At 51.4% G+C, this 27944-nt stretch overlaps 1 protein-coding gene and 1 long non-coding RNA gene across 13 annotated transcripts in view; one reads left to right on the plus strand and one right to left on the minus strand.

Annotated features, from left to right (window-relative positions):
* Positions 1-27944, minus strand: part of Pou2f2 (POU class 2 homeobox 2) — a 52825-nt gene that overhangs the window by 11269 nt on the left and 13612 nt on the right. For 3 of the 12 annotated variants that reach the window (XM_042667812.1, XM_042667815.1, XM_042667808.1), the window contains exons 1-5: positions 21580-21646; positions 13784-13849; positions 13660-13694; positions 13489-13545; positions 9117-9299 (exon numbers count right to left, since the gene is read on the minus strand). In XM_042667812.1, the coding sequence (XP_042523746.1) occupies positions 9117-9299; positions 13489-13545; positions 13660-13694; positions 13784-13849; positions 21580-21646 (408 nt within the window). Of the gene's footprint in view, positions 1-4351; positions 4520-8607; positions 8899-9116; positions 9300-13488; positions 13546-13659; positions 13695-13783; positions 13850-20988; positions 21042-21579; positions 21647-27944 lie in introns of those variants that run through there. The other 9 variants (XM_042667816.1, XM_042667809.1, XM_042667817.1 and 6 more) reach the window with 7 other exon arrangements.
* On the plus strand, positions 21780-27703 carry LOC122097377. Its single transcript, XR_006145530.1, has 3 exons — positions 21780-22230; positions 23244-23471; positions 25992-27703. It is a non-coding gene; the product is annotated as an uncharacterized LOC122097377 (long non-coding RNA).

A 27944-nucleotide genomic window follows, 5' to 3' on the forward strand; every position in this document is an offset into this window, starting at 1 on the left:
CATAGTGAGAGGTTCAGATGGAGAACATTTAACCAGAGCCCATTGAGCTACTTGGGCTGAGTCATAGTGTTCAGCCTTGATCCCTTCCCATTTCTTTCCCCACCATCCAGTCTATCTCCACCTCCTCCTACCAGCTTCCTCCTCTCTCTTTCTCTCTGTTGTCACTGGCCTGACCCATGTATCGGGACCATCTTCCCTGGACAACTCATTCTCCTTGAGCAACAGCCAGAAGGATCTAATACAATAGAATTCTGAGCTTACACTCTGAAGTTTTTGGCATCTGACATAACCTAACACCCATTTCCCTTCTCAGAATTAAACACGCACACACACACACACACACACACACACCAGCAAGTTGAGCATATGGCACAAATATGTAGCCCCAGCACTCAGAAGGCTGAGGCAGGAGGATCATTTGACCCTATGAAGTTTGAGCCCAGTCTGGGTAATATAGCAAGACCCAATCTCAAATCATTTTTAAAATAAAATACATAGAATTGCAAATGGAATGAATTACACTGAGATGCAAGTATATTTCCAATTGTGACACAGTTATCTGCCAGTTTCTTTATAACAAGAGCCAGCAATAGCTATGATGATAACTGTAATTTCAAAGCAGTGAGGAATGAAAACAATATTTTGCGACCACAATGACTAGAGTGGGATATGAAAGCCTCTGTATTCTGTTAGTGGCAAAGTCCTTGTCACAAACTGCGGCCAATCTACATTGACAGTGAAGGGAAATACTACATTTTCAGTCAGAGGATATGAAAAATTGAGACCTCTTTTTTTCCTGTGCAAGGTCTGAATTCTATCCTCAGGCCTTTCTTGGGTAGTCTATAGACTCCTGAGCAAAAAAGCAGACAGCATGAGTTCAAGCTCTAGTATGCACACATGTGCATGCATACATGTGCATGCATACACACATACACAAATTATTCTTGTAATCTCAGCTTCTCAAGAGACAGAGGGAGGGGCTGGGAAGATGGCTCAGTGGTAGAGCACTTGCCTTGCAGGCCTGAGGCCCTGGGTTCGATTCCTCAGCACCACATAAGCAAAAAGAAAAAAAGCCAGAAGTGGCTCTGTGGCTCAAGTGGTAGAGTGCTAGCCTTGAGCTGAAGAGCTGAGGGACAGTGCCCAGGCCCAGAGTTCAGGCCCCATGACCGGACCCAAAAAAAAAAAAAAGAGACAGAGGGAGACAATTAAATCCCCCATATGCATAACTAATATAATAAAAATAAATAGAGGAGGAACCAGATCCAAGGCCAGCCTTGGCAAATGCAAGAGACCCTATTGGAAAAGCAAACTAAAAGTACTAGGATGTGTGGCTCAAGTGGAAGCAATTTTCAAGGCCCTGAGTTCATTCCCCAGTACCACAGATAGATAGCTAGATAGATGATAGCTAGATAGATAGAAAAATATAAATAGAACCATAAGGGCTTCTACCAAATTTAATCACATTTGTTATAGAATCTAGCTCTGCTACAGCCTTACCTGTCCCAGGCCTCTGCTTTCTTCTTCCACTTCATGCCTGTCCTAACTCTAACTCTAATCCAGCCACAGTGATCCTGTTCCTGAACCCAAGAAAGATTCCCTGCTCAGTTCTTCCTACTTCACATACATTTGGCTGGTCCCTCCTCTTCATCCAAGGCTCCAGCAAATGTCTGGCCTCGGAGAGTCCTCCACAGGCCACCTGCTATGATAAGCCTCCTTTTCCTCTGTCGCTTTTTATGACATCCCAGCCTTTTCTTTCCCACATGGCACTATCTGCTTCCTGTCTATCTTCCGGAGAGCGGGTGTCAGCTCCATATGTGAATGAATGAGATCCACCCAGAAAGGAGCCTCAGCATGGTGATGGTATTTGCTGACTAAAGGAATGAGACACACAGATTTTTCTGGGTAAAAGAAAAGGTGATTGGGATCAGAACCGAGGCTAACCAGTAGGGGGCCCCATTTCTTCACAATTTAGAGGCTGCAAGACTCTCTAAAGCCACTTGGGGGTGTGTTGTCACGGTCAGTGCAGAAATTACAGTAAAGAGGCAGATGCCCAGGAAGGGCTCTTGGTCAGCCTATTTTGTGGATGAATTTCCTTGTCCCTAATCTGTGAGGAAAACTAGCCCAGAGGGCTAGCACACACCATTAAAGCTGAGAGGGGAAGGGACCAAGCCTATATTCTGCCAATATATTGATCGCTGCCAGTACAAACAACCTAACAAGCGATCACTAAAATTTCCATGAATGAATGGGACAAGCCCTCAGAGAAGACCAGCTATGCTTTACTGAAGCCAGAACTTTGGTCTCAGATGGGACAAAAGACAGATGACATGGGTGAACGGGGCGGGAGTGGGGGGTGGGGGGGAGGGAAGGGAAGGGGCAATCAATCACTTTCCTTTCTGGGCTGGGTTCTACCTTAGGTAGGGGAAGGAACAAGAGAAAGCCATGAGAATAAACTTGAGGAGGTCGCAGCCCCAGAGCCACCAGCTGCAACACAGCCCAGGTGCTGCGCTTCACTCCAGTGCCCAGGGCAGAGGGGCCAACCCCCACAGAGCCTCACCACCATGGCTGGGATGGCTGGTGCTGGCAGGTGAGCCTACTCTCAGTTGCCATCTCTAATATGGTAAGTGGTGACTAGTTCTGGACACCCCATGGCAGGACATTTTCTCTCTCTCTTAGGCCTCAACCTTCCTAACATCCAAGACAGTGATACAAGTACTTTTGGAAAGATTTGGGCCTTAGAGTCATCACTACCCAGTCCTTTTGTTCCTCCCTCCTCCCTCCCTCTTCCTTCCTTCCTTCCTTCCTTCCTTCCTTTGTTTCTTTTTTTGAAGCTTGAACTCAGAGCCTGGGTACTGTCCCTGACCTCTTCCATTCAAGGCTAGCACTCTAGGGCTGGGAAGGTGGTTCCGTAGTAGAGTGCTTATGTTACATACATGAGGCCCTGGGTTTGATTCCTCAGCATCACATGAGCATAAAAAGCCAGAAGTGGGCACTGTGGCTCAAGTGGTAGAGCACTAGCCTTGAGCTGAAGAGCTGAGGGACAGTGCCCAGGCCCAGAGTTCAGGCCCCATGACTGACCAAAAAACAACAACAACAACAGAAAGCTAGCATTCTACTACTTTGAGCAACAACTCCACTTCCAGTTTTCTGGTGGTACTAGAGATAAGAGTCTCATAGACTTTCCTGCCTGGGCTGGCTTTGAACAGTGAATCTCAGATCTCAGCCTCCTGAGTAGCTAGGATTACAGGCACGAGCCACCGATGCCCAGCCCAGTCATTTCTTTCTGACTGCAGTTTTCTGATCTACGATATGGGGATACAAATGTTTAATTATTCATTCTTGCTTTGAGGCCTGAGTACAATCATTATTCAAAGAACACTTTGTGGTACCGGGGATTAAAACCAGGGTCTTAATTGTGTGCCTTACCACTTGAGCCGCACACCCAGCTCCTTTGTTTGTATCTTTGTTTTTAAGACAAGAGTCTCACTAACATTGCACAAGTTGGCCCCAAACTTGTTCTCCTCCTGTTTCTGTCTCCAGAGTAGCTGGGATTACAGGTATCCACCACCTTGCCCGGCTTCAGAGAGCACTTTGGAAATGGCAAAATAAATCTTCAAAGCACTGGCTGCCAGTGCTCTTGAGAGTGTCTGTCTCACCCATAGCCACCCAGGCTCTCTGCCCAGTGTCAGGCGGGGACATCTGCCTGTCCACTCAGTGTCTTTACTTGCATCATTAAGAGAGTCGTCAAACCCCACCAGGCCCAAAGAAAGTTTTAGTTTCCTATCCTAGCTTTCCAGAATGCCTGTCTCCTGCCTCCCCGCTCCCCGCCTCCCCGCCCCCAAGCCCTCGCACGCCATCTTCTCCAACTCAGGAAACGACCTCATCACCACCTTGGAGGAGAAGCCAAAATTCTAGGAGGCATCATTGACCTGGTCTCACCTAAAGCAGAGGCCACACCCTGCGCTATCATTTTCTGGGGAGCGGGCCACCCTGTCCCCTACCTAGGCACCTACACGGGCTTCCTACTGCCCCCCCCCCATTCTCTTCCCAGCCTCTGCGGTCCACTCTCCCCACAACCTCCAGAGGAGCTTCCTAAAGAGCCAATCAGGTCATGGCATTTCCCCATTTCACCACCCTGGCCCTAGAGAACACAAGGCCCTGGGTTCCATCCCCAGTACTGCAAAAATCACAGAGACAAACCCCAAGACCTCTCATCAACCTTGGTACACTTTCAAATTCCTCGTGGGCCCTTTACCCTCAACTTCCATATGCCTCCCCTCTCCCCAGGCTGAGCCAGCCATACATGTCCCTCTGTACCTTGAACAAGCCAAGCTGGTTTTCACCTCAGTACCTTTGCACTTGCTGTTCCCTCTTCCTGAAATGCTCTTCCCCCGGCTGCTTTCATGACTGACTCATTCGGCCCTCTGCTCTCAAAGGCCGAGCTTCTTAGTGAAACCTTTCCTAACCACCCATTACATGGGGCTCCTCCCTTTCCGACACTGCCTTGTTTCATTTTCTACATCACACTTACTCTGAAACTGTCCTTTTTGCTGGCTCGTGTATTTGTTTACTGTCTGTCCCTCCCCTCTGCTGAGGACATAGGGTCCTCAGGGGCGGCGACCACTGCCTTGTTCACAGTTGGCCCTGAATGGACACCTAGCCTACACAAAGGGCTTAATAAGTGCCCGTTTAATGAATAACTGCACTATGGTTAGTCACTAGAGGACTGTCTAAAGTGGGGGGGTGCATCCAGCGTGGGCCCAATCTCCAAGGCTGGCCTGCTCTGTGGAGCCCAGGAAGTCCTGGCCATTGGGGAACCATCCACAGGGAGAATGCTAACATTCCATGACAGACATGCACCTGAAGATCCCAATCCAGGGACCACCAGCCCCAAGGCTCCGTGCGTGCACTGGCTACAGCCAGGTCTGGCACTGCTGGGCCTTCTTCAAACACCAGGCCCCGCCTCTTCCTTCTGGGTGCTGACCTCTCTCAGGCGCAGGTCACGAGGGCCCTGGGGCTCACACATTGCCTTTGTGGGAAGCTCGTGGGTACTGACTTTACACTCACTAGTGGACATATTTAACTCCTCTGGGCAGTCACGTGGCAATATTCCTTGCCCTACCCCCCTAGTGGGTGTCTCTGGGAAACCTTCATTCACTAGGCCCTACCAGCCTAAAAAAAAAAATTTGTTTTGTTTTCTTTGTTGTTGTTTTGTTTTATTTTTTACTTTTTTGCCAATCCTGGAGCTTGAACTCAAGGCCAGGGCACTGTCCCTGAGCTTTTTTTTTTTTTTTTTTGCTCAAGGCTAGCCCTCTACCACTTGAGCCAGCACCACTTGTGGCCTTTTCTTTTTATGTGGTACTGAGGAATCGAACCCAGGGTTTCAAGCATGCTAGGCACCACTAAGCCACCTTCCCAGCCTTTTGTTTAGTTTTATTTTCTGTCCTATTAGAAAACTAGAAATTCTTTTTTGCCACCTTTCAAACACAAAAGAATGTTTTAACACTTACCACTAAGTTTTCAATCAGTGCCAACACTTACACTGAAATATTTCTCTGGAGAGATATTTTCCCTTTCTGTGATTGAAAGCCAGCAATCTATCATCACCTGATTAGGCAGTAAACATCCATGTAGCTCTATCTCAAAGTAAAAGACAGTATGCTGGGTGTTGAACAAATTATCCAATGGAATTGTTACTGTCCCTCCATTGGTACACGCACAGAAACTACAGGAAGAGATCTTGCTAAACTGTCTTCTAACCTAGAAATTATGGATGAACTTTCTCCCTTTATACTTGATATAATTTAGAAGTGAAAAGAGTTTCTGGGTGGTTTAGAGCTTTATATAACTAGGTGGCATGAGCCACCAATGCTGGGCCAGCTGGGTTTTTAGCTGCTTACTTTGGAGAGAAGGTCTCAAGAACTTTTCTTCCTAAATTGCCCTCAAACTGATCCTGCTGCTGTTTTCTACCTCCTCAGTAGCTAGGAGTATGGGCCACCACCAGTACAAGGCCTTTAGTCTTTTTTTTTTTTAAGTATTATTTTATTTTTTAAATTTATTTTTTAGTGGTACTGGGATTTGAACTCTGGGTTTTGCAGTTTCTAGACAAGCACTCCTACCACTTGAGCCACAGCCTTACCCCATTTTGCTTTAGTTTTGTTTTGGATACAGTCACACCCTTTTGCCCCAGGGGTTGGCATCAGATGTCAGTATCTCAGTTTTCCTACCTATACCTGCCATGTAGTTGGGATGGCGGGAATGAAATGCCATTCCCAGCCTATTCTAGCCTTCTTGGTGCATTTCAGGTGAAGCATTTTGAGTGGTCCATTGTGTTTCTGGTTCACTTTAAGTGGAGAGGCCCCACCCCCACCCCAGGGGAGGGCAATCAGGGCTGTGACTCACATTCAAGTCCCAAGCTTCTTGCCAGGTGGCCAGGGAATGTTTGTGAGATGGAGCACGAAGGGAACTGAATAAGCAAGGGAACTAGAAGAGGAGAGGAAGGCCGAGGAGAGGGGCTCCAGCTCAGACAGATACAGTAATGGGCAGCTAGGGCCACAAGAGCAGTGGCCTGGCTCTGTGTGGCACCAAGCAACACAGGAGACACAGAACAAACCACTGTGGGAGAAACAGAGCCACAGGGCAACTCAGCCACTGAGAAAGAAATCTCTGAAACAAACCAGGTCCTGCTTTGCACTTGCTGAGGATCACAGGGAGAGACTGAAGGCCTAGGGACACAGAAGAGAGGTAAGGACTGGCAGAGAGACTTTCAAGAGTACCCTGGCCATCAGATAGCAGGTGGCAGAGGGTCTGCCTGCTGAGGGGGCAGACAGGCCCAGGGGAACCTGGGGTTCATGAACACAAGAAGTATCTGTTGCTCCTGGGGTGATGTGACCTGGCCGGGCCTTCAAGCTGCTGGACTCTCCTCCTTCCTCTAGAATTTGTTCTCTCTATTTCTTTAAAAAGGTCAGGAATTCCTTCTGGACTTCCTGGAAACTTCCTGGAGGCAGAAACTCTAGAGTTGGGCCTAATGATGAAGAGGAGCTGTCAGATAAAGAAGGGAGCAACTCTAGGTAGAACAGGAATAGAGCCCCAAACTCCTGGTGTTGCACATTGAAGGGCTGTGGCCTGTGTGCGCACTATGAAGCAAACTAGACACCTGCTGCTGGCGCCTTTGGTGGCCCAGATGGGAGGGGCTGGGAGCCATGCGTGAAGGACAGCTAAAACAGCAGCCACGGGCCATATGGTTAGAGACCTGGGCTCACAGGCCAGCCCTGATACTAAGGCTCTCAGTGTGACCTGGGCATGTCACCTTGCCTCAGGGAGCCTGACTAAGGTGAAGGTTTTTGGGTTCAGAGGTCATGCTGGCATAGTGCATAGACTATAGTTAACAGTGTCTGTGGTGAACCAGAAGCTGACAAGGCTGTGTTTGGAGGCCTCATCGTGGAGACGAGTGGCGGGATTTCAGAGTGTCTCCAGGGAGCTAGGCAGGAGGCTCTAAGCAAGCAAGAGATTGGCTCCGTGCTCAGGAAAGTCCCGCGTGGGAACATGGGTAATGGGATAGGCAGGGTGTCTGGAAGGGTGAGCTGGCAGGGACAATCTCTGGGGGCCCTGGTACTTGGTTTTGTAGCATGATAATGCTTGGTTAAGGGAAGTTAGCAGCTTCCTTCGCTGCAGGATTTCTTGGGACTTTCACCATCTTAAAATACAATTATAGGTCTGGGAATGTGGCTTAGTGGTAAAGTACTTGCCTAGTATGCCTTGGGTTCGATTCCTCAGTACCACATACCCAGAAAAAGTCGCGAGTGGTGTTGTGGCTCAAGTGGTAGAGTGCTACCCTTGAGCAACAGAAGCTCAGGGACAGTGCCCAGGCCCTGAGTTCAAGCTCCAGGACTGGCAAAAAACAAAAACAAAAACCTAGAAACAACAACAACAACAAAAAACAATTATAGACTCAAATGATTTTGGAGACCAGAAGATGAGTGAGTCATGGAGAATGCCTGTCAGATCAGTAGCCATCTAAACTCCTATATTGCAGGCACTGATGATCTACCTTGGAGATTATTGGCCATTATGAATTGAACTGGTCCCCCTCAAAAGATAGTTTGGGGTCTTATGACAAAGTAGGTACTGGCACAATGACTGGGGTTATTACAAGAATGGAAAATTTGAGGAAAGGAAAGGGAACTAAGGAAGTTGGGTGCCACTGGTTCATGCCTCTAATCCTAGTCTGAGGCCAACCTGGGCAAAAACATGTATGAGACCTCTTCCTAACTATGGAATGGAGATATACCTGTCATCCTAGCTATAGTAGGAAATGAAAAATAGAACTATAGCCCAGGTATGCACTTGGGCAGGAAGTGAGACCCCATTTCAAAGTTAACCAGTAAAAAAAAAAAGGCTGGAGGCAAGGCTGAATGGTAGAGCACCCAACTAGCAAGCAGAAAGCTCTGAATTTAAAGCCCAGTAAGAAAGGAGAGAAAAGGAAAGAGTGAGATAGAGAGAGAGAACCCTGACTTTGAACTTGTGGCCCGTGGCTGGAGGTCAGCCCCTCCAGCACACCCACTCTACTGCATCCATGCAGAGTGTGGCTCCCGTGGCCACCCTTACCTGTGCTGTGAGCTGGATGGGCTGGGACAAGGTGAGCTGTGGGGTCCCTGGGGGCTGGCTGGCAGGCTGTGGTGGTGGCAGGTCGCCTCCCCCAGAGGAGGTGGGGGGCTGTGAGGTGGAGGAGGAGGCAGAGGCAGAGGAGGAGGAGGAGGAGGTGGAGGAGGATGCAGCGGCAGCGGCGGCAGCGTTGGCGGCAGCGGCGGCGCTGGACTGCTGCACGGCGGCGGCCAGCAGCTGGGCCTGGGCCTGCTGCAGGAGTAGCTGCTGCTGAGCTGGCATCAGGGCCGTGAGCTGTGGGCAGGCGAGCGGGCAGATGGTGGGAGAGGGTAGAAGCAGAGAAGGCAGAGAGCGGTTAGAGCCAAAGCCAAGCAGACAAGAAAACAAGTCTTTGAGGGGGAGGGGAGGGGAAGAGAGAGGGGCCAAGAGGCAGATATGAGAGAGTGGCCATAGTCCTGGGGGGACTGGTGGGCGGTAGGTGCCCCACCCCTGTTCTTCCCCAGTGTACTTACCCCAGCTAACTGACTGCCCGTCAGCATGAGCTGGGCCTGGGGCAGATGTGGCTGAGCCGGCTGGGGGGGCGGGGGTGCTGCTTGGGCTGAGTCACCACTGGGGTCTTCAGCCTTGATCTGGGGGGGAGAGAGGCAGGGTCCGGGACCCCAGAATGTTAAGTGGAGGCCAGAGAGAATGCCCACCTGTGAATCAAAGAGAGGGCATGTGTGTGGCAATGGTAACCTTGGGCTGGCGCAGGAGGAGCCAACTGGAGGATGAAAGTGAGGCTGAGGCTCAAGCCTCCAACCAGTCCTCTAGCCTCAGTTTCTCCACCAGTCACCTACACCCAGACTCCTTCCAGGAGAGATCACCTTTGGGGAGTACTTTTCTTCTCCGGAGTCACTTGCCCCATCTAAAGATGGGCCACTGAGTGTCTGGAGGGGCAAAAGAAGGGGCTCGGGCACTCACACCCCTCAGCCAGAGGTATATCTTTTTCCAACAGAATGCAATTTTGTTGAAAGGGTATTAAAAAACAAAAACACATCACTTGGAACTTGGGCCACAAACTCAAATAGTTACAGAGACGAGCACCGGTATAATGGGTGGCATGGGCAAGGGTGGGTCGGGTGGGCTGGGGGAACACTCCCACCCAAAGGGGAGGCCTGCTCAGCTCCTACCCTGCCCCCCACTGCCACTCATTTCAGAATGTGAAACAGGAACACTGCAAGGGAGAGCGAAGCAGCGTGCGGATCCTGGGCTGTGGACAAACCAGCTGTGGTCCAGGGCTACAGAGTTCCAGCCCTCAACCCTGGAGGTCCACCAGCCCCTGACTGTCTCTCTGTTATCTGTATCTTATATCGTGCACAGAGACCAGACCAGCATGAAGCCTCCTTGCCTTCCTCCTCTCCTCCAAGCCAGATACAGCTGGCCATGGCTGAAAGGAGCAAATAAGACACAGGAGGAAGGGGAGGGGCCAGGAGCACAGGATGGATCACACACCCGAAGGGCCACAACGGGGATCAACCTTCAGCCCAGTATCCCAACACCATTCTGGAAAAATCCTTCCCACAGAGAGGGAAAACAACTTGTATAAGGTGACACAGCCCATTAGTGGGGCAGCAGCAGGGTGGGGGGAGATTTGAAAAACAGATGGAGACAAATAGATAGAGGCTCAGGAATGGCAAAATGATCAACAGTGAGCTCTAAATTATGGATAAAGCATGAGAAGCTTTAAGGAATGAGGAGCCTAGCAGGAAATGACACTACCAGAAGTCAGAGAAGGGCTGGGGATTTGGCTTAGTGGTAGAGTACTTGCCTCACATGCATGAAGCCCTGGGTTCAATTCCCCCCAGTACCACATAAACAGAAAAAGCCAGAAGTGATGCTGTGGCTCAAGTGATAGAGTGCTAGCCTTGAGCAAAAGAAGCTTAGGGATAGTGCCCAGGTCTGTCCTGAGTTCAAGCCCCTGGACTGGCAAAAAAAAAAAAAAAGAGTCAGGCGAATGATTCTCCCTGGCAGGGACATGAAGAACCCCCAGAAGGCCAGTCACATTCTGCTGGGGGTTTTTTTGTGTATTTTGTTTTGTTTTGTTTTTTTCTTTCCTGGTCGTGGGGCTTGAACTCTGGGCCTGGGAGCTATCCCTGAGCTTCTTTTGCTTAATGCTAGCACTCTACCACTTGAGCCCACAGCTCCACTTCTGGATTTTTCTGAGTAGTTTATTGGAGATAAAGAGTCTCATGGACTTTCCTGCCTAGGCTGGCTTTGAACCAGTCTCCTAAGTAGCTATGATTACAGGTATGAGTCACCGGCACCTGGCACATTCTGCTTCTTGATCTGATAATTGGCCCCAAGAGATATGTTCAGTTTCTGTCATATTTCAATGTGAAGAGTTTAAAAAAAAAAAGTCCCCATAATGTTGATGGCCCTGTGGCTCATTTCTATAATCCCCAACGACCTGGGAAGTAGAAATAGAGAGGATCAAAAGTTTGAGGCCATTCCAGGAAAAAAGTTATTTAAATCTTCATCCTGACAAATAATCTGGGCATGGTAGTGTATGCCTATAAACCCAGCTAGATAAGAGAATCATGGTCTAAGGCCATCCCCAGGCAAAAATGTGAGACTGTATCCAAAAAGCAACTAAAGCCAAGGGTGGGGCTCAAATAGTAAAGCATCTGCCTAGGAAGTGCAAGACCCTGAGTTCAAATCCAAGTACTTTCAAAACAAATATATTGAGTGCCATGGTGAGAACACTATTCTCATTTCAATTTTTTAAAAACTCTTTTTGGCTATCTAAGAAAGTCTCTGTGTAGCCGACAAGGTATGGTAATATCACAACTATACGGGAAGTAGAGATTCAAGACTGAAGATCCAAGACCATGGGCTGGGAATGTGGCTTAGTGGTAGAGTGCTTGCCTCCCAAGCATGAAGTCCTGGGTTCAATTCCTCAGTACCACAAACAGAAAAAACCAAAAGTGGCACTGCGGCTCAAGTGGTAGAGTGCTAGCCTTGAGCAAAAGAAGCTCAGGGACAGTGCCCAGGCCCTTGAGTTCACGCTCCAGGACTGGCAAAAAAAAAAAAAAAAAAAAAAAAATCTGAGGCCAAACCCAGGAAAAAGTACATGGCCCTATCTGAGAAATAACTGAAGGACTGGAGTGTGGGCTAAGTGGTAAAGCACCCACCTAGGAAGTGCAAGGCCCTAAACTGAAACACTAATAACTGTGAAATAGAAAAAGAAAAGCCAGAGCTAGGAATGTGGCTTAGTGGCAGCGTGCTTGCCTAGCAAGCATGAAGCCCTGAGTTTAATTCCTCAGTACCACATAAACAGAAGTCAGAAGTGGCACTGTGGCTCATGTGGCAGAGTGCTAGCCTTGAACAAAAGAAGCTCAGGGACAGTGCCCAGGCCTCCTGAGTTCAAGCCCCAGCACTGGCAAAAAAAAGAAAGAAAGAAAGAAAAAGAAAAGTCTTAAGATGGCTTAAATATCTCTCCAAGGTTGGCTAAATCTCTCCTTCTAGCCGACGGAGAATAAGCCTTAGACCCTTGAGCACATAGAAGACTCTGGGGTAAATGGTAATAAACATTGTATTTATTTCCATGGCTTACGATTCTGTTTTTCCATTCATCAAATTTCCATTTAAAAACCATTTATTCAAGCTGTCCAAAAAGAGAGGCAGTGTATGAGTGGATAATTGCTGAAGCTGATAGATGAGTTCCTGGAAGGTTTATTTTCATTATATCCTGTCTATTTTTATATCAGCTTCACATTTTTCCATAATAAAGTGTTTTTTAACTGAGCCACTAAGCAAAATTATTATGTAAATAATTGTACACGGCTGTATGTCCAAGATGATGCTGGGAGCACATGAATCATGGGAGGAGCGCATGAATCATGGCAGCGGGAGAAAGACTGGTCCAGGGCAGATGGAGAGAGATTGAGAGGCAAAGGCTGGGACCAGAGAAACAGGCTGAGCTGTGAAGCGAGCCAGGTCTGGGAAGGCGAGGGAAAACCCTTTTGTTCCCTCTGTCCCACTGGCTTCTCCGGTGAGGAAAACCAGCAAAAACCTGATTCAGCTCAGGAGCGGAGGTGGGAGTGAAGGGTGGGCTTAGGGTCTCGGGTCTCAGACGTGAGAGCCGCAGGTCAAGAGCCACTCTTCTCCTCCAGGCACTGATCAGAGTGCTCAGGACAGAGTGCTCACAAAGCACTTTGTCCTCCCCTCGGGGCATACCAGATGTGGAAGGGACCTCACAGCCCCTCCAACCTAACTGCCCTCCAGCCCCCACCAGTGTCAGAGAAGAGGAAACTAATAAAACCCAGAGAGGGGAAGTGACTTTCCCATGGTCGCAGAGCAACGCTGTGGCTGGGTGGAGAGCAGTTCTCAGCCTCCCACCCCAACCCTCAGCCACCTCTGGTCAGGGTCAAGGATTTTGCTCCTGTCTCCTCTGATGCTACCCCTCGGGTCTCCGAAGGCCCCCCCCCCCCCCGAAGGACACAGACCCCAGCACAGGGCCTCATCTGGATTTGGAATCTGTACCACTCAGCTGCTTCAAGCAGCTCTCCATCACCCTCCTGCACCCCTACAGCTGTCCTCACTGGGCCTCCCCCCCTCCACCTGCACTGCTGGCCCCCTGAGGGTATGTGTTGGAGGGCAGGGGTAGTCAGGGAAGTCGGGATGGGGGCGGGGCCCTGGCTTCCTGTTGTTCAGCACCCTGGGACTCTGGGGGGGATTTCCCTTACCGCCCCCACCCCCCCCAGGGAAGAGGAAGGAGTTGGGGTGATTCATAGGCCTGGGGAGGGGATCCTTGGGTGTCACTGGACGCTTTCACAGGCCCTGGGTCACGCCTAGCTCCCCACCCCCAGACACCCTTCCCCCCAGTGTTCCCACAGGTGCACTTACCTTGGTGCTGGGACCAATTGGAGACACAGAGAATGGGGAGGCCTTATTCTGGGGGTTCTGCAAAGAGAAAGTGGGGTCAGGGAGGTGGGAAGAGCATGATGAAATGGCTTCAGACACTGGCCTCCCGTCCTCCTCCCCTCCATGCCCCCTGCTCATCCTTTCCCTTCTGACCTGATGGTTAGTGTCCGGTCCATTTCTTTCGGTGTCTACAAAGAGAAGGAATGGATATGGTGGCATGGGTCATGCTGGCATCCCCCCCTTTACCTGTGCCCACTCCCTGACCCTCCCCACTCACCTGTGTGCTCTGACGGGGAGTCCAGACCTTGCTTCTCGGCCTCCAGGGGCTTAGACATTCTTATTTCTGGGAAGAGAGAAGGTTGAAAATGGGGAGGGGGAAAGGAAGCCAAAGGGCGAACACCCCCAAACTCCCCTTCTCCAAACTCCCCCCCCCACCCCCCGCTTCCACTACACACGCATATCCTAGCCATCTTTAAAATGAGGTATACGCGGTTCCGCTGCCTTGGCCTGGTAAAAGCCAAGACAGTGGCCCTTAGGCCCCTAAAACCTTTATCTCATTTAGCCTCGCATCACTCCAAAAAGGGGCTTGCGGATGCAACCCACCATAAGGCAATGGGGCAGGGTGGGAGGGGTTCCTGAGGAGGCTGAGGATCAAGTGTGACCTCTGCCTTCTTCCCACCGACCTCTGGCCTCTTCCACTACCCCTGTGGGGCCTGGGCTCCCGTCCTGCCTCGGGGCAGGTTTCGAGTGAGACATGTTTTCCACTCTGAGTGGGGCCTGGGAGATGTAATGGGGCTGCAGTGTCCCCAAAGGAAAGAGCTGTCAGATTTGGGTGTGATTCAACCGCCCCGGGGCCCAGCACTTTCCCATGCCCACCTCACTCCACCAGCCTTCCTCCTGTGTGCGGGTTACAGCCCTCACAACCCCACCCCTCTGCTTCCAACCAAGACTACAGCCTCCAGGCTAGTCCTAGCCCTTCAACTCCACAGAACCCCAAAGTAGCGACAGCCACCTAACAATCAATGGAACAAATGTTCCAGCGTGGCAGGCTCAGCTCACATAGGGGAGGAAACAGGCTCCAAGAAGGAGGTGTCGCCTCCCCCAAGAACATGGCAACAGGGCAAAGGGGCCCCTACTACACACAGTTCTTTGGGACTCCTGCTTGTAATCTGAACTGCTTCAGTCTAAGGGGCCTCTGTCTTCCTCCACATCTCATCTCTGACAGTCCTTTACCCAAGCTCAGCCTGATAATGACACCCACTTTTCCTAGCCCCGGACCCCAGCACCAATCTCAGTCCTAATGTGTGCCCCAATGGCTCAAATCTTTCATTTGACCTTGAGGCCCAACATAACCTCAAACTGTGACCCTATCTCTATCAAAGGAGCTGTCCAACTCAATTGTGCCAGGCACTCAAGTTATTTAAGGATAACTAGGTAGGGCTGGAGTGTGGCTTGATTGTAGAGTACTAGTCAGTAAGCAAGCAAAGCAAGTGTGTGGCCCTGAGTTCAAACCCTAGTACACCAAAAATTAAAAATAAATAAGCTGGGGCTGGGAATGTGGCTTAGTGATAGAGTGCTTGCCTAGCATGCATGAAGCCCTGGGTTCGATTCTTCAGTATCATACATAGAGAAAGCCAGAAGTTGGGGGCGGGGGGTGGGCAGGGGGAAGATGGGAAGGGGTGGGAAGGGGAAACAAAGGAGGAGGCTACAATGCTTCATAAGAAATGTACTCATTATCTTGCCCATGTAATTGTAACCCCTCTGTACAGTATTTTCACAATAAAAAGAAAAGGAAAAAGAAAAAGCCAGAAGTGGTGCTGTGGCTCAAGTGTTAGAGTGCTAGCCTTGAGCAAAAGAAGCTTATGGACAGTGCCCAAGTCCTGAGTTCAAGCCCTAGGACTGGCAAAATAAATAAGTAAGTAAATATATAAGCTGGGTACGAGTGACACACTCCTGTAATCCTAGCTACTCAGGAGGCTGAAATCTAGGAGATGGAGATTTGAAACCAGCCAGTGCAGAAAAGTCCATGAAACTTCCATGTCCAAAATAACCAGCAAAAAGCCTGACTGGAGGTGTGGTTCAAATGGTAGTGAACAAGCAAGTCAAGCAAATATGAAACCCTGAGTTCAAACCGTGGCACTGACAAAAATAAATGTGAACAAACCAACACAGCTCAATTGAAGGATTTGAAGAATTACACAATGAAAATATAACATTTAGGAATAGTGTAAGCTTTACTTGATAGGGTTGGAGGCATTTCTCAAGTGGTAGAGCACTGCCAGCAAGCACAAGGCTCTGAGTTCAAATCCCATTATCAATTATTAACAACAACAACAACAACAACACTTGAATTACCCAAGTCATGTTTTTAGACTCCAAATTTAAAAGCCAGGTCATGTATTGCTGGTGCAAGTGTAAACTGAGACAAGCACTATTCAGGAAGTGGATGAGACACCCCTCCCTTTGACCCTGCACATTCATTCCTGGGCATCCACTTAAAACATGCACCTGCCACCAAAGGACCCCCAGGCAGGTGTTGTCTTAACCTTTCTATAACGGATCCAGCCTGCAAAGAACCCAAGGGCCCACCAACAGGTGAGTGGGTAAACAAATGTTGTCTGTCCATTCAATAGAACACACTACAATAGTGAAAAAAGAACAAACACATTGCAATAATGAAAAAACAACAAAGTCCAGGTGCCAGTGGCTCACACCTGTCATCCTAGCTACAGGAGCCTGGGACCTAAGGTTCATAGTTCGAAGCCAGCCTGGGCAGTAAAGTCCATGAGACTCTTATCTCCAATCAATTACTAAAACAAAAACAAACACAAAAAACAGAAGTGGCTTTGTGGCTCAAGTGGTAGAGCACTAACCTTGAGCAAAAGAAACTCAAGGACAGCACCCAAGCCCTGAGATCAAAAACAAACAAAAAGAACAAAGTTCTGCTCTGTATACCTTGTTGAATCTCACAGATTGAAAGTTACCATACACAAAGTCAAACATATAGTTTCCATTTCAATACACGGAGTTCAAAGCCAAGCAAGTCTTCCCTGGACCACTAGGTGATGAGTGGCTTGCTTCTCTGGACTCCCTAGCTTTTGAATGCCTATCACGCCCTGACCCACCCTGGGCAGTGGGCCTCTTCCCACCCCTCACCCCTGACTATGGGTTCCTTGCAGCTCAGTGGAGTCATCACTGCACAAGTCTCCACTGTGTCTCTCATTCATTCATATATATATATATATGAATATATATATATGAATATATATATACATATATAATATTTATTTTATGACCATTTATTATATATGTGTATGTGTGTGTGTGTGTGTGTGTGTGTGTGTGTATATATATATATATATATATATATATATATTTGCCAGTCCTGGGCTTGAACTCTAGGCCTGGGCACTGCGTTTCTTTTGCTCACGGCCAGCACTCTACCACTAAGTCCACTAAGCCACATTCCCAGCCCATATATATATATAATTTATCTTTATTTATGCAGATTGTCAGTATTGGGTTTTGAACTCTACTTACTAAGCAAGTGCTCTACTACTTGAGACACACATTCAGCTCTTTCTTTCTCTTTTCTTTTTCTTTCTCTCTCTCTCTTTCTTTCTTTTTTTTTTCTTTCTTTCTGTCAGTCCTGGGGCTTGAACTTAGGGCCTGGACGCTATCCCTGAGCTTTTCTGCTCCAGGCTAATGCTCTACCACTTTGAGCCACAGTTCCACTTGCAGTTTGGGGGAAGTACACTGGAGATAAAGACTCTCAAGGACATTCCTGCCTGGGCTGGCTTTGAACCGTCATCCTCAGGTCTCAGCCTCCTGAGTAGCTAGGATTACAGGTGTGAGCCACCAGAGCTCAGCTTCTATTTTGCTATTTTAAGTTATTTTTCAGAGAGAATCTCCCATGTATGTCCAGGCTGCCCTCAGACCACAATCCTGCACTATGCCTTCCTCAGTTCTGGAATTGCGTGTGGACCACGGCCAGCCGCGGCTGTGTCTTTGGAATGACCAATTCCCCCACTGACCAGGGCTGGCCAAACAAGCCCCCCCATCTCTGCTGTTGCCTGACACCTCAACCCCCCACCAAGCAAGCAACTCTGCCTTCAACTGTCATGGTAAGGGTCCCTCTGCCACAATGGTAAGTATAGACAGAGTGGTTTGAGTATGGCGCTGGTGGCTCACACTTGTAACCCGAGCTACTCAAGGCTGAGATCTGAGGATCATGCTTTGAAGCCAGCCTGGGCAACGTATCTCACTTTTTAGAGGAACTGGAAATATAAACAGGCCAAGGCCCTTGGAGCTGTCTTGACCCTTGAGTCTCACCGTTCTCAGGCTAGACCTACCCTGGGCTGCCAGGCCCGAGCTCACCACCCTTGCCCCAAATGCCCCAGGTCTGGGACTTGGGTCCCCCCCCCTGCCCCGCAACACCCTTCGTGGCCCTCCCTCCCTGGACTTTCACTTCTCCTCTGCGTTTCCCCCAGCCAGTTTTAGCAGACTCAGGCCAGCTTCTCGTTAGCACTTACCGAAAATGGGGCTAAATATAGAGGGCCCAAGGACTGCCCCTCACCCCTTCTGGCCCCACTTGGCCTGTCCCCTGGGTCCTCTGCCTCCACAGCCTGCCTCCATCAAGAGCTGGGAGCCCCTGTGGGCAGGGCTGGTGCTGCTGGGAAGCTTGGTGGGGGCAGCTGGCCCAGCCCCTGGCCTCCCCAGCAACAGCACCTCACACGCCCTCAGCCTCCCCAGCTGTTCCCATGGCCTCATGGCCTCACGGGAGTGAGTACTTCTTAGCGATCAGGAGGGAAGGATGGAAGTGTGGGCAGCAGCAACCACACGAGAGGTGGCCCTGGCTGTGCTGATGACAGGCAAGAGATGCTACACAGTGCCCATATCACAGCTAAAGCCACAGCCTGCACACATGAGACATCACACACACACACACACACACACACACACACACACACACACACACAGCCAGCACACATGACACAACATACATACACACAAGCCAACACACATGAGACAGCACACACACACACACACACAGCCAGCACACATGAGACACAGCACACACATACACACACATACACATACACAGCCAGTGCACAAGACACAGCACACACACACACACATAGCCAGCACACATGACACAACATACATACACACAAGCCAACACACATGAGACAGCACACACACACACACACACAGCCAGCACACATGACACACAGCATACATGTACACACAGCCAGCACACATGACACACAACACACACATGCCAACACACGAGACACAGCGCACACACATGCACAGCCAGCACACATGAGACACAGCACACATACACACACAGCCAGCACACATGACACAACATACATACACACACAGCCAGCACATGAGACACAGCACACACATACACACACAGCCAGCACACATGAGACCAGCATACATACACAGCCAGCACACATGGGACACACCACACATACACATGCCAACACACATGAGACAGCGCACACACACGCACAGCCAGCACACATGAGACACAGCACACACATACACACACACAGCCAGCACACATGAGACACAGCACACATACACACACAGCCAGCACACACACACACACACACACACACACACACACACACATGCACAGCCAGCACACATGAGATACAGCACACACATACACACACAGCCAGCACACACACACACACACACACACACATGCACAGCCAGCACACATGAGATACAGCACACACACACACATGCACAGCCAGCACACATGAGATACAGCACACACATACACACACAGCCAGCACACACACACACACACACACACACACACACACATGCACAGCCAGCACACATGAGATACAGCACACACACACACACACACACACACAGGCAGCACACACGAGGCACAGGCACACACAAGAGACCAGGAAGAAATGTGCATGGGTCTGCAGATGAGAAAGATACATGCTCAAGAGGGTTGCCATAGAGAGGTATGAAAACACACACCCAGATGTGTGCACACATGCCTGTGCTTACACACTCACAGCCAGAGTCACACACTCAGACATGCACATACTCACTCTGAGTCATACACACACATGCACACAATGACCAGGGAAGACCCCTAAGACGGTTCATCCATGTGGAGCCTGAGACCGGGCATGGCAAGTGATCCGCCCAAGGTCGCACAAATTAGTTGGTGTCCTCACAATGTATTGATTCGCATCTATACCGCATATTGATCCACGGTCCAGCAGGGAAAACACATACCAGTCCTCCCAGGTAGGGCTGTTGAGTGAGAAACCCCAAGTCAAGGATCCACCCTCCTCCCTGGTACCCATGAGCTCTCACCTGACCTCAGCCAAGCTAGCAGAGGAGCAGACACCAAATGTGTGCAGACACCCTGATCTCCTGTCTGTGCTGTTTATAGAGACCCACACACGTATACACAGCTGCCTCAAGGAGTGATCACATACCACCCTGCAGCGCCTTCATCCCCACCACCTTCACATTCGAGCTCACACACCCCTTCCTCCAGGAAGCCCCCCCGCCCCGGCATCACACTAGCTGAACTGGATGTCTTATGGGTGCCCACAATACCTGGAGTACCTCTCACCCCATCTCTGAGCACTCTGGAGATCACTGGTGACAGGTCTGCCTTCTCCATAGAACTTGGGGTGCCAGAAGGACAGACCTAAAGTTGCATTTCTCAGTCATCTTTCCATACCCCGCACAGAACTGCACAGTAACCACACATTGCCGAAGGACTGCAGGGGTGCTGCTGCCCGCTGGTGCATACACAGGACGCACCCCAAGCCAGGACTCACACTCAGACACCTCCCCACAGTCATGCCTGATAGCCACAGACGAAGCAGAAATGGAGTACTAAGTGCTTGCATGTTCTGATACTTGGCTAAGCATGTAATACAGGTATGTTCATTGACATTGCTGAGGGCTAATGCTCCCTAGAAACAGAGACACACATTCTACTCAACGAGACAACAAACATGTCACCTTGTCCGATGCTAGGCACCTAGCATTCGCTCAGCCAATGGACATGTGGCAGAGGCTACATGGAATAAACTTACAAACAAACATAAGGAAATTTCAGCTAGGCGTTGGTGGCTCACACTTGGAATCCTAGCTTCTCAGGAGGCTGACATCTGAGGATTGTGGTTCAAAGCCAGCCTGGGCAGGAAGGTCCATGAGACTCTTATCTCCAATAAACTACTGCCCCAAAAGCTGGAAGTAGAGCAGTGGCTCAAGTGGTAGAGCACCAGCCTTGAGCAAAAAGAAGCTTAGACACCTGAGTTCAGGCCCCAGAACCAACAAAAAGGAAAGAAAGAAATAGAAAGAAATTCCAGACAGTAATAAATGGCAAGAAAAAAAAGATAGAACAGAGTGGGGGGGGGGGGACCAAGAGGGACAGGATAAATGCTAACTCGCATGGGAACGTCATGGAAGATCTACCTGAGGAGACGACACTGAGGTAAACAAAGGCAGCCAAGAAGTCACTGCCATCCCTACAGTACCACACACGACAGACCCCGAACTGGCTTCTACCCAAGCACACAACAGCCACTCAGAGGATGCAGAATGACTGCACACATATACACACGTGCACACACACACCATACACAGATACACATGTGCACACCACACACACTCAAAAAAAGAATGATAGCACTCAGGCTCAGCAACTTGGTCTTCTAAGCCCTTGGCACCTCTCTGAAGGATGATCCATGTTGTCTGGTGCACGGTTCTCCACTAAATGTGCTGCCTGGTTCCCTCCCTCCCTCCCTGCCCGCCACCCCTGGGAACAGGGCAGCGACATGGGGAGACAGGTTGGAAACTTCTAGTGCCTGATGTGAAAGGGAGCAAAGATGAGGGCAAGATGGGGCGGTGTGGGAGAAGGGGTGTTTCTGAAGCAAGATGCTGAAGGACAAGGGAGACAGCTGAGCATGAGGGGCAGGGAAGGCTGGCAGGAGGGGCCAGCGCAGCAAACCCCAATGTGCTGCCTGTCTACACCCCACCACAGGTGCACAGGCACCAGCCCCTTACCTGGAGCCCCCATGCTGGAGTGAACCATGCTGCCAGCCCCGCCAGGGCTGGGGAACAACTGTGTCATCTCCCCGCCCTCTCTGAGGGGGCCAGCCCTCCCTGCCGGAAGTCACTCAAGGAGGAAACCACAGAGCTGATCCTCCCCCTTCGGAAATACTCCAGCCCACAGACCAGCCCCAGCAGCAGAGGGGACCCCAGATCAGGCAGGTGTGTTAGAGTTAGGGGGCTAGTGGAATAGAAGACAAGCAGGCTTGAAGAGGTGACTCCTGCAACCACCCCACAGCTCCACCAGGAGGTGCCAGCAGCGGTGACCGTGGCTGTCTCTCCTGCCACCCTGTGGGCACACACACCTGGACCGGAGCACTGGATGTGGGAGAGAAGGTGGGCCCGCACGGTAGCAATAGCAATGAAACACTGGCTGGCAGGTTTATCGGGGAGAGCTTTCCCACCACGAGCAGGGCCACTCACACTTCACAGGTGTCTTGTTGAGAAGCAAGCATTGTTATTTGCTCCACTTTACACATGAAAAGACAAGAGGATGGGAAGTGGAAAGAGTGATTTTTCTCAAAGACCCAGAGCCAAGAAGCACGGAAGCCAAAAGAAGCAGGAGCAGAGGGAGAGGATCAAGCCCTGCACCTGTCTGCCGTGTAGGTAAGGTGTCTCCCGCCAAGGCTGGAAGGGAATAGCACCTGTAGGCAGTGGCAGCACGGGAGAGGGTCAGATCTCTGGCCTGGGACGGTGAGCAACCTGCCAGAGGGTGAACTGGGCGCCCCCCTGGCGGGTGTGGAGTCCTCTTGGTTGCTCGCGGGAGTGGGGGGGGAGAGGGCCTGCGCGCAGCGGCGCTCCTCCACTGGCACTTCCCTCGGTGCTCGCCAGAGGGCAGCAACGCTCAGCTGACGGGCCGGAGGGCGGGGCCCCTCCCTCGGCGCCCCTCCCCTCCCGCCCCTTCCCTCCCGCCCCCCGGCGCACACCTGCGAGGGTCACACAAAGGCGCCGGACTCCGGGCGCGCGGGCGCACGGTGCCCGCAAACAAAGGCACGCCCAAGCCTGCTGCCCCCCGCCTCTCGGCACCCCGGGACGTGGCCTCCGAACACCGCTCCTTGTGGGCCCTGGGGCTGCAGAACGCTGTGGTCCCCCGCACCGAGGGGCCCTGCAAGCGCGCGTGTGCGCACGGGTGTGTAGGTTCGCACGCGCGCTCGGCTGCCTCTGCACAGGGACCCCAGCACGTCGCCCAGTGGCACACACGACGACGCCCGCCGGCACAGACCCCCTCCCTGCCCCCTTAGGTGGACCCCTGGGCACGAACGCCATTTGCACCTATTGCCCGCCCAGGCCTGGCCGTGCGTGCCCGTGTGTGTCCACCTGCGCAGAACATTCGAGGCAAACATGACACGAGTCCTCGCGTCCACCTGTGGGCCACCATGCGCTGCAGACACACCCCGGGAGGCAGTGAACCCTGTGTTTTGTGGGGGCACCCCCGAGTTATGTGGAGCCCTAGACGCGGCTCCACTCCAGGACAGGGCTGTGTTGCGGTGGCCGCTTCACTGATGACATCTGCGGGCCGCAGGACCACGCACACCAGGCGTTCTGTGGCACCCCCCTGGCAGTGGCTTCATGTCCTGAAGAAGCGGCATGTGCCCAGTAAGCTCTTGCTTTTTATTTAGGGTTTCTGCTTCCCGGGTTTGGAAAGAGGGGTCAAAGGATATGGAGAGGAGGCAGAACCAGGCTGCTGCCCCCTCTCCACCCCAGCCCATTGGCATCACCCACCGGGAGAACATACTTTGGCTATGACTTCAGACCAGCCTCTGAAGGGAAACAAGAGGGGATCGCCCAGTCGACTGGTGAAACGCCCCAGCTCTGACCCTCTCCCTCGCTGGCCTGCCTCAGACCAGGTGAAGCGATCCGGGGAAGGAGGATGGGCCTGTAGGAGAAAGCGTGGTGGGGCGCAGGGTGGGCCGGGCCTGACAGCTGGGAATGGATGGGTCCAGGCCGAGGCTGATGGAGGCCTCTCTGCCAAAGAGGCCTGGAGCCAGGCTGAGCAAACCAGGTAGGGCCCAGGTTTTGGGGGAGCAGTGGGGGCCACTCCAGGTGTATGGGGGGCTGCCAGGAGGCGGCACAGGGGAGGCCAGGCTGGGCTCAGGGCTGAGCGGTAATTAAAGGAGACGTAGGGGGCTCCCCAGGGCCAGCGGGGCTGGTAACTGACACGCGGGCCCCATTGCTCCGCTCATATTTCTCGCCAGATCGATACGTTTGACTCCCGACAAGACAATAATCGCTTGTACGCGGCCGGCGAGTCGATCAAATACATTATTAGAGCGAGGTCCCCTGGGGGCCCGCCGGGGAGTAGTGGGGGGGAGCAGCCAGCCCACCGGGGACAGTAGAGCAAGATTCTTTACCCCTCAAGCCCCCACCCACCCTGGCCTCTTCCCCAGGGCCACCCCCAGGGACCTTCTCCACGGCTCACCACCCCAGTCTTTCCCAGGACTCCTGGGGCAACCCAGCTGCCCTGGGGCAACCCTATCGCCGCACCATCGGGTTCTTCTGGGTGCTGCCCTCATCTGTGGGAGCTCAGAGAGGGCCCTCAGGCCTCTAGCCTGGGGGAGATGGGGAGACACAGCCAACCCAAGTCTGTGTCTGGGCCAGGAGGTGAAATTGGACCCAAGATTCGTAAGCACCCATCTTCCCTCCCCCCCCCCCCCTTCTGCACCTTAGCTGTCAGCAGAGCCCAGGGCAAGGTAGCCTTAGGTTGGGGGGAGAAAAGCTGGCCTAGGGACCTAACTAAGCAGAAAAGCAGGAGGGTGCTAGGGATGGTAGACAGACAAACGCACAGATGTGTGGTTGGTCATGCCACAAACTATGCAGTCCCCCAAGCCCTCAAATGCTTTATTTGTTTGTTTGTTTGCTGTGGGTCCTGGGGCTGGAATTCAGGATATGGGTGCTATCTCTGAGCTTTTTTTTTTTTTTCTCAAGGCCAGCACTCTATCACTTGAGCCCCAGCATCACTTCTGGCTTACTTATTTTCTTATTTTGGTAGATAAGAGTCTCATGGACGTTCCTACCCAGGCTGGCTTTGAACCAGAATCCTCAGATGTCAGCCTCCTGAGTAGCTAGGATTACAAGCATGAGCCACTGGCACCCAGCTTCAAGTACCTTTTTAGCCAAGCCCAGGCTCAGCTCTAGCTGACCTAGGACATGGCTGGCCTGCTTCTTAACCACTTCCCAAACTCAAACCTGTTCCCATGCCACTGCCTCCCCGCTCCTGGGGACTTCAACAGCCCGAGTCAAAGTCAAGTTCTATTGAGAAACAGTCAATGGTCAAGGACTTTCAAAATTTCCTCCTCCTCCTCCTCCTCCTCCTCCTCCTCCTCCTCCTCCTCGTCCTCCTCCTCCTCCTCCTCCTCCACCTCCTCCTCCTCCTCTTCCTCCTCCTCCTCCTTCTCCTCCTCCTCTTCCTCCTCTTCTTCCTTGTCCCCCTCCTCCTCCTTTTCCTCCTCTGTAGTGGTAGTAGCAGCAGAAGCAGCAGTAACACATCGCCATCTGTTCTGTGGCAGGGTTTGTTATTCCATTTTACTGATGATTTGATGTTCAGAGAGGTAAAGTCACCTGCCCCAAGTTGCACAGCATGTGAGTAGTAGAGTCAGGATTTAAATCCAGTTCTGTCCTCTCCACAGCTTACTCTGTGTCTACACTGTCATGAGCTTCCCTTTCCGGGCTCTCCATTGCCTAGTGGACATGAGGTAGCTGCTCTCTCTTACTGGGAATGCTGCATTGCCCTGCAGCCCACAGCCTTCACAGCTGATGGTCAGCAAGGCACTGTCAGCTCCTGTCTGTGATTGAGCCAACCCTTCCCCAGTTTCTTCCAGCTAAACACTTCCCCTGGGAGCCGAGGCACCCAGAGATGAACTAGGATTCAAATGGCTGTCAGGCAGCTTGTGGTTTGCCAGGCACACTGGGTCATGTCTGCAATCCTGGCGATTTTGGAGACAGAGATGGAGAGGTCACAGATTGGGGGATAGCCTGGGGAACATTAGCCAGAGGAGGAGGGAAGGAGCTGGAGGCCAGAGGGGGAAAGCTGGAGGAAATCAGATCCATAGATGGGGTAACAACCCATCAACAAGGATGCAACCTGTGCTCTACGTGTCTCTAGTAGGCTGAGAACACAAGGGGTGAACGCAAAAGGAAGAGGTGGCTTTTGCCTCCATAAAGCTTTTCTTTCAGAAGAGAGTGTCTAAAATTTGAAGTTCCAAACTGGAACAATATTTCCCTCCCTATCTCCCTCCTTCTCTTCCTTCCTCCCTTCCTTCCCGTGGTAGTACTGGGGTTTGAACTCAGGGCCTTGCAGTTAGTAGGTGGAAGCTCTTTCACTTGACCACACCCCTGACCCTTTTATGTTTCTGTTATTTTTCACATAGGCCCTTGTTCTTTGTTTCTGGACACCAATCCTCATAACTTCTGTCTCCTGAGTAACTAGGACTACAGAGGTGCACCACCACACCCAATCCTGGAAAAACACTTTTAAGGAATGCTTTCAAGAAAAACGCATATGTAAAAATGGAAGGTGTCCTAAGGAAAGCTGTCCTAAAGAGGTGGCATTTATACAGCAATTCAGCACAGCATTCAGGCAAAAGACATATGGGATGGCACTCCAGACAGTGGGAACAGAGGAGGCTGTGGTCATTCTGGGAGGGGACAAGAAGTCTGTACAGCTTGAACAGTGTGAAGGAGGAAGGTAAGGAAAGAGTGCAGAGGTGGCAGAGCCAAAGAACAGGGCCTTGCAGGCCCCGTTAGGACAGGAAGCATGGCTAGTTCATGAGTTCAAACTCCAGTACTGTCAGGAGAGAGGTGGGGGGAGAGGTCATGGCAGGAAGAAATCTGAGCCTTGAGGCTAGATAAGATGTTGTAAGTGGAAGGCTTCTGACAGATTTTTGAATGAGGAAGGTCCTTTGGGGCTGGTGTAAGGACAGAATCATGGGGTGACACTGGAGGCAGGATGGCCATGGAGTGGGGGGCTGGGGCAGTGCCCTGGGTACTAAAGAGGATGGAGGCATGAGAATGAAGATGAGCACAGAAATTCAAGCAAGAAGGCCTGAGGTGGGCAGATGTCAAGGCCATCTCCGGTAGACAGTGGTAAGAGGAGCAGGTCTGGGGGGAAACTGGAAGATGTGTCTTGGACGCAACTCGGCCTACAGACCAGGCAACTGGCAGGTGCTTTACAAATTCCTACTGATCCATACACTCCTCATCGTAGCTGCCTACCACTGGCGGTTTCCCAAATCCACCAAAATTTTTAGTTCACCTCCAGCAAGAAGAGAAACTCTGTGCTGTGACTTAAAGAAGAGAAAAGATAGAGGGCTGAAGTCCTCTATATGCTCTAGGACTCCATTTCTCCATCTCAGAGTGGAGTGTGAGGTGGGCTGGAGGAGAGCTCTAAGACTTCTTCCAGCTCTGAAGTTCTATGGCTTGACAGACAGACACAAGAACAAGTAGGACGGATGGATGGATGATCCAGCGGAGGGACAGTGTGCAAGTGAGAGAGCAGGCAGGGACTGCAGCTTTCTCTGCAGGAGGGCTGGCGCAGGCCTCCGCCTCCCACTACCACCTTCGCGTCAGGGTGAAGGTAGGCAGACCCAGGGTCGTGCTGCCCCGAAGCCCAGCTCACCCTGGCTTGTGTGTGTCTCCCCCAGACAGGATCCTTGGTACCCATCCCCACCTTCCACAGTCTCCAAAGGAGCATGCATCCGTGGCTGGACCTTCTGCTCTCAATTCAGGTGCCCCAACATCTCCCACTGTGCCCAGACTTTGCAGAGTGCCAGCAACCTTCCAGCTCTTCACTAGCTCTGACCACCCTCTTCCCCTCCCCAAGTTGTGTACAGCCGGAGTCTACAGGCCCATCCCTGTGCAGGGAGCTGTCCAACGGCTGAAATGTATCCTCCTCTATTCAACCCGCATTCTGGATCCATCCAGAGCTTTCCAGGGTACTCCTTGATTTCCCTGAGCCATGGTCTCCAGGGCCCTACCGGATATCTCCTCCCCCACACAAGCAGCACACTGGAGGATGCCAAGTACTTCGCCATCCCCCTCTTGAATACTGCCAGTCCTTGCCAGCCCTCCTTCGGGAAGCCCCCTCTCCCCCCCCCCCCCCCCCCGCACTCTTCTCCATAACGTACTCCTATTTTCTTACCACATCCTATACTATGAAGAAATAGGACTAGAAATAGGGCTAAAATATGATGTTCTGACTGGAATTTTACTGCTGGATGGAATTTTACCATCTAAAATATAAGCTTTCTGAAGTGGCGTTCTTTCCCATTTTGTTCACTGTAGTAGTCCTAGGACATTAGCAGTACCAGGCACACAGTCGGATG

Source organism: Dipodomys spectabilis, unplaced genomic scaffold (assembly GCF_019054845.1).
Source record: "Dipodomys spectabilis isolate Male_0828 unplaced genomic scaffold, ASM1905484v1 ptg000422l, whole genome shotgun sequence".
NCBI lineage: Eukaryota > Metazoa > Chordata > Mammalia > Rodentia > Heteromyidae > Dipodomys > Dipodomys spectabilis.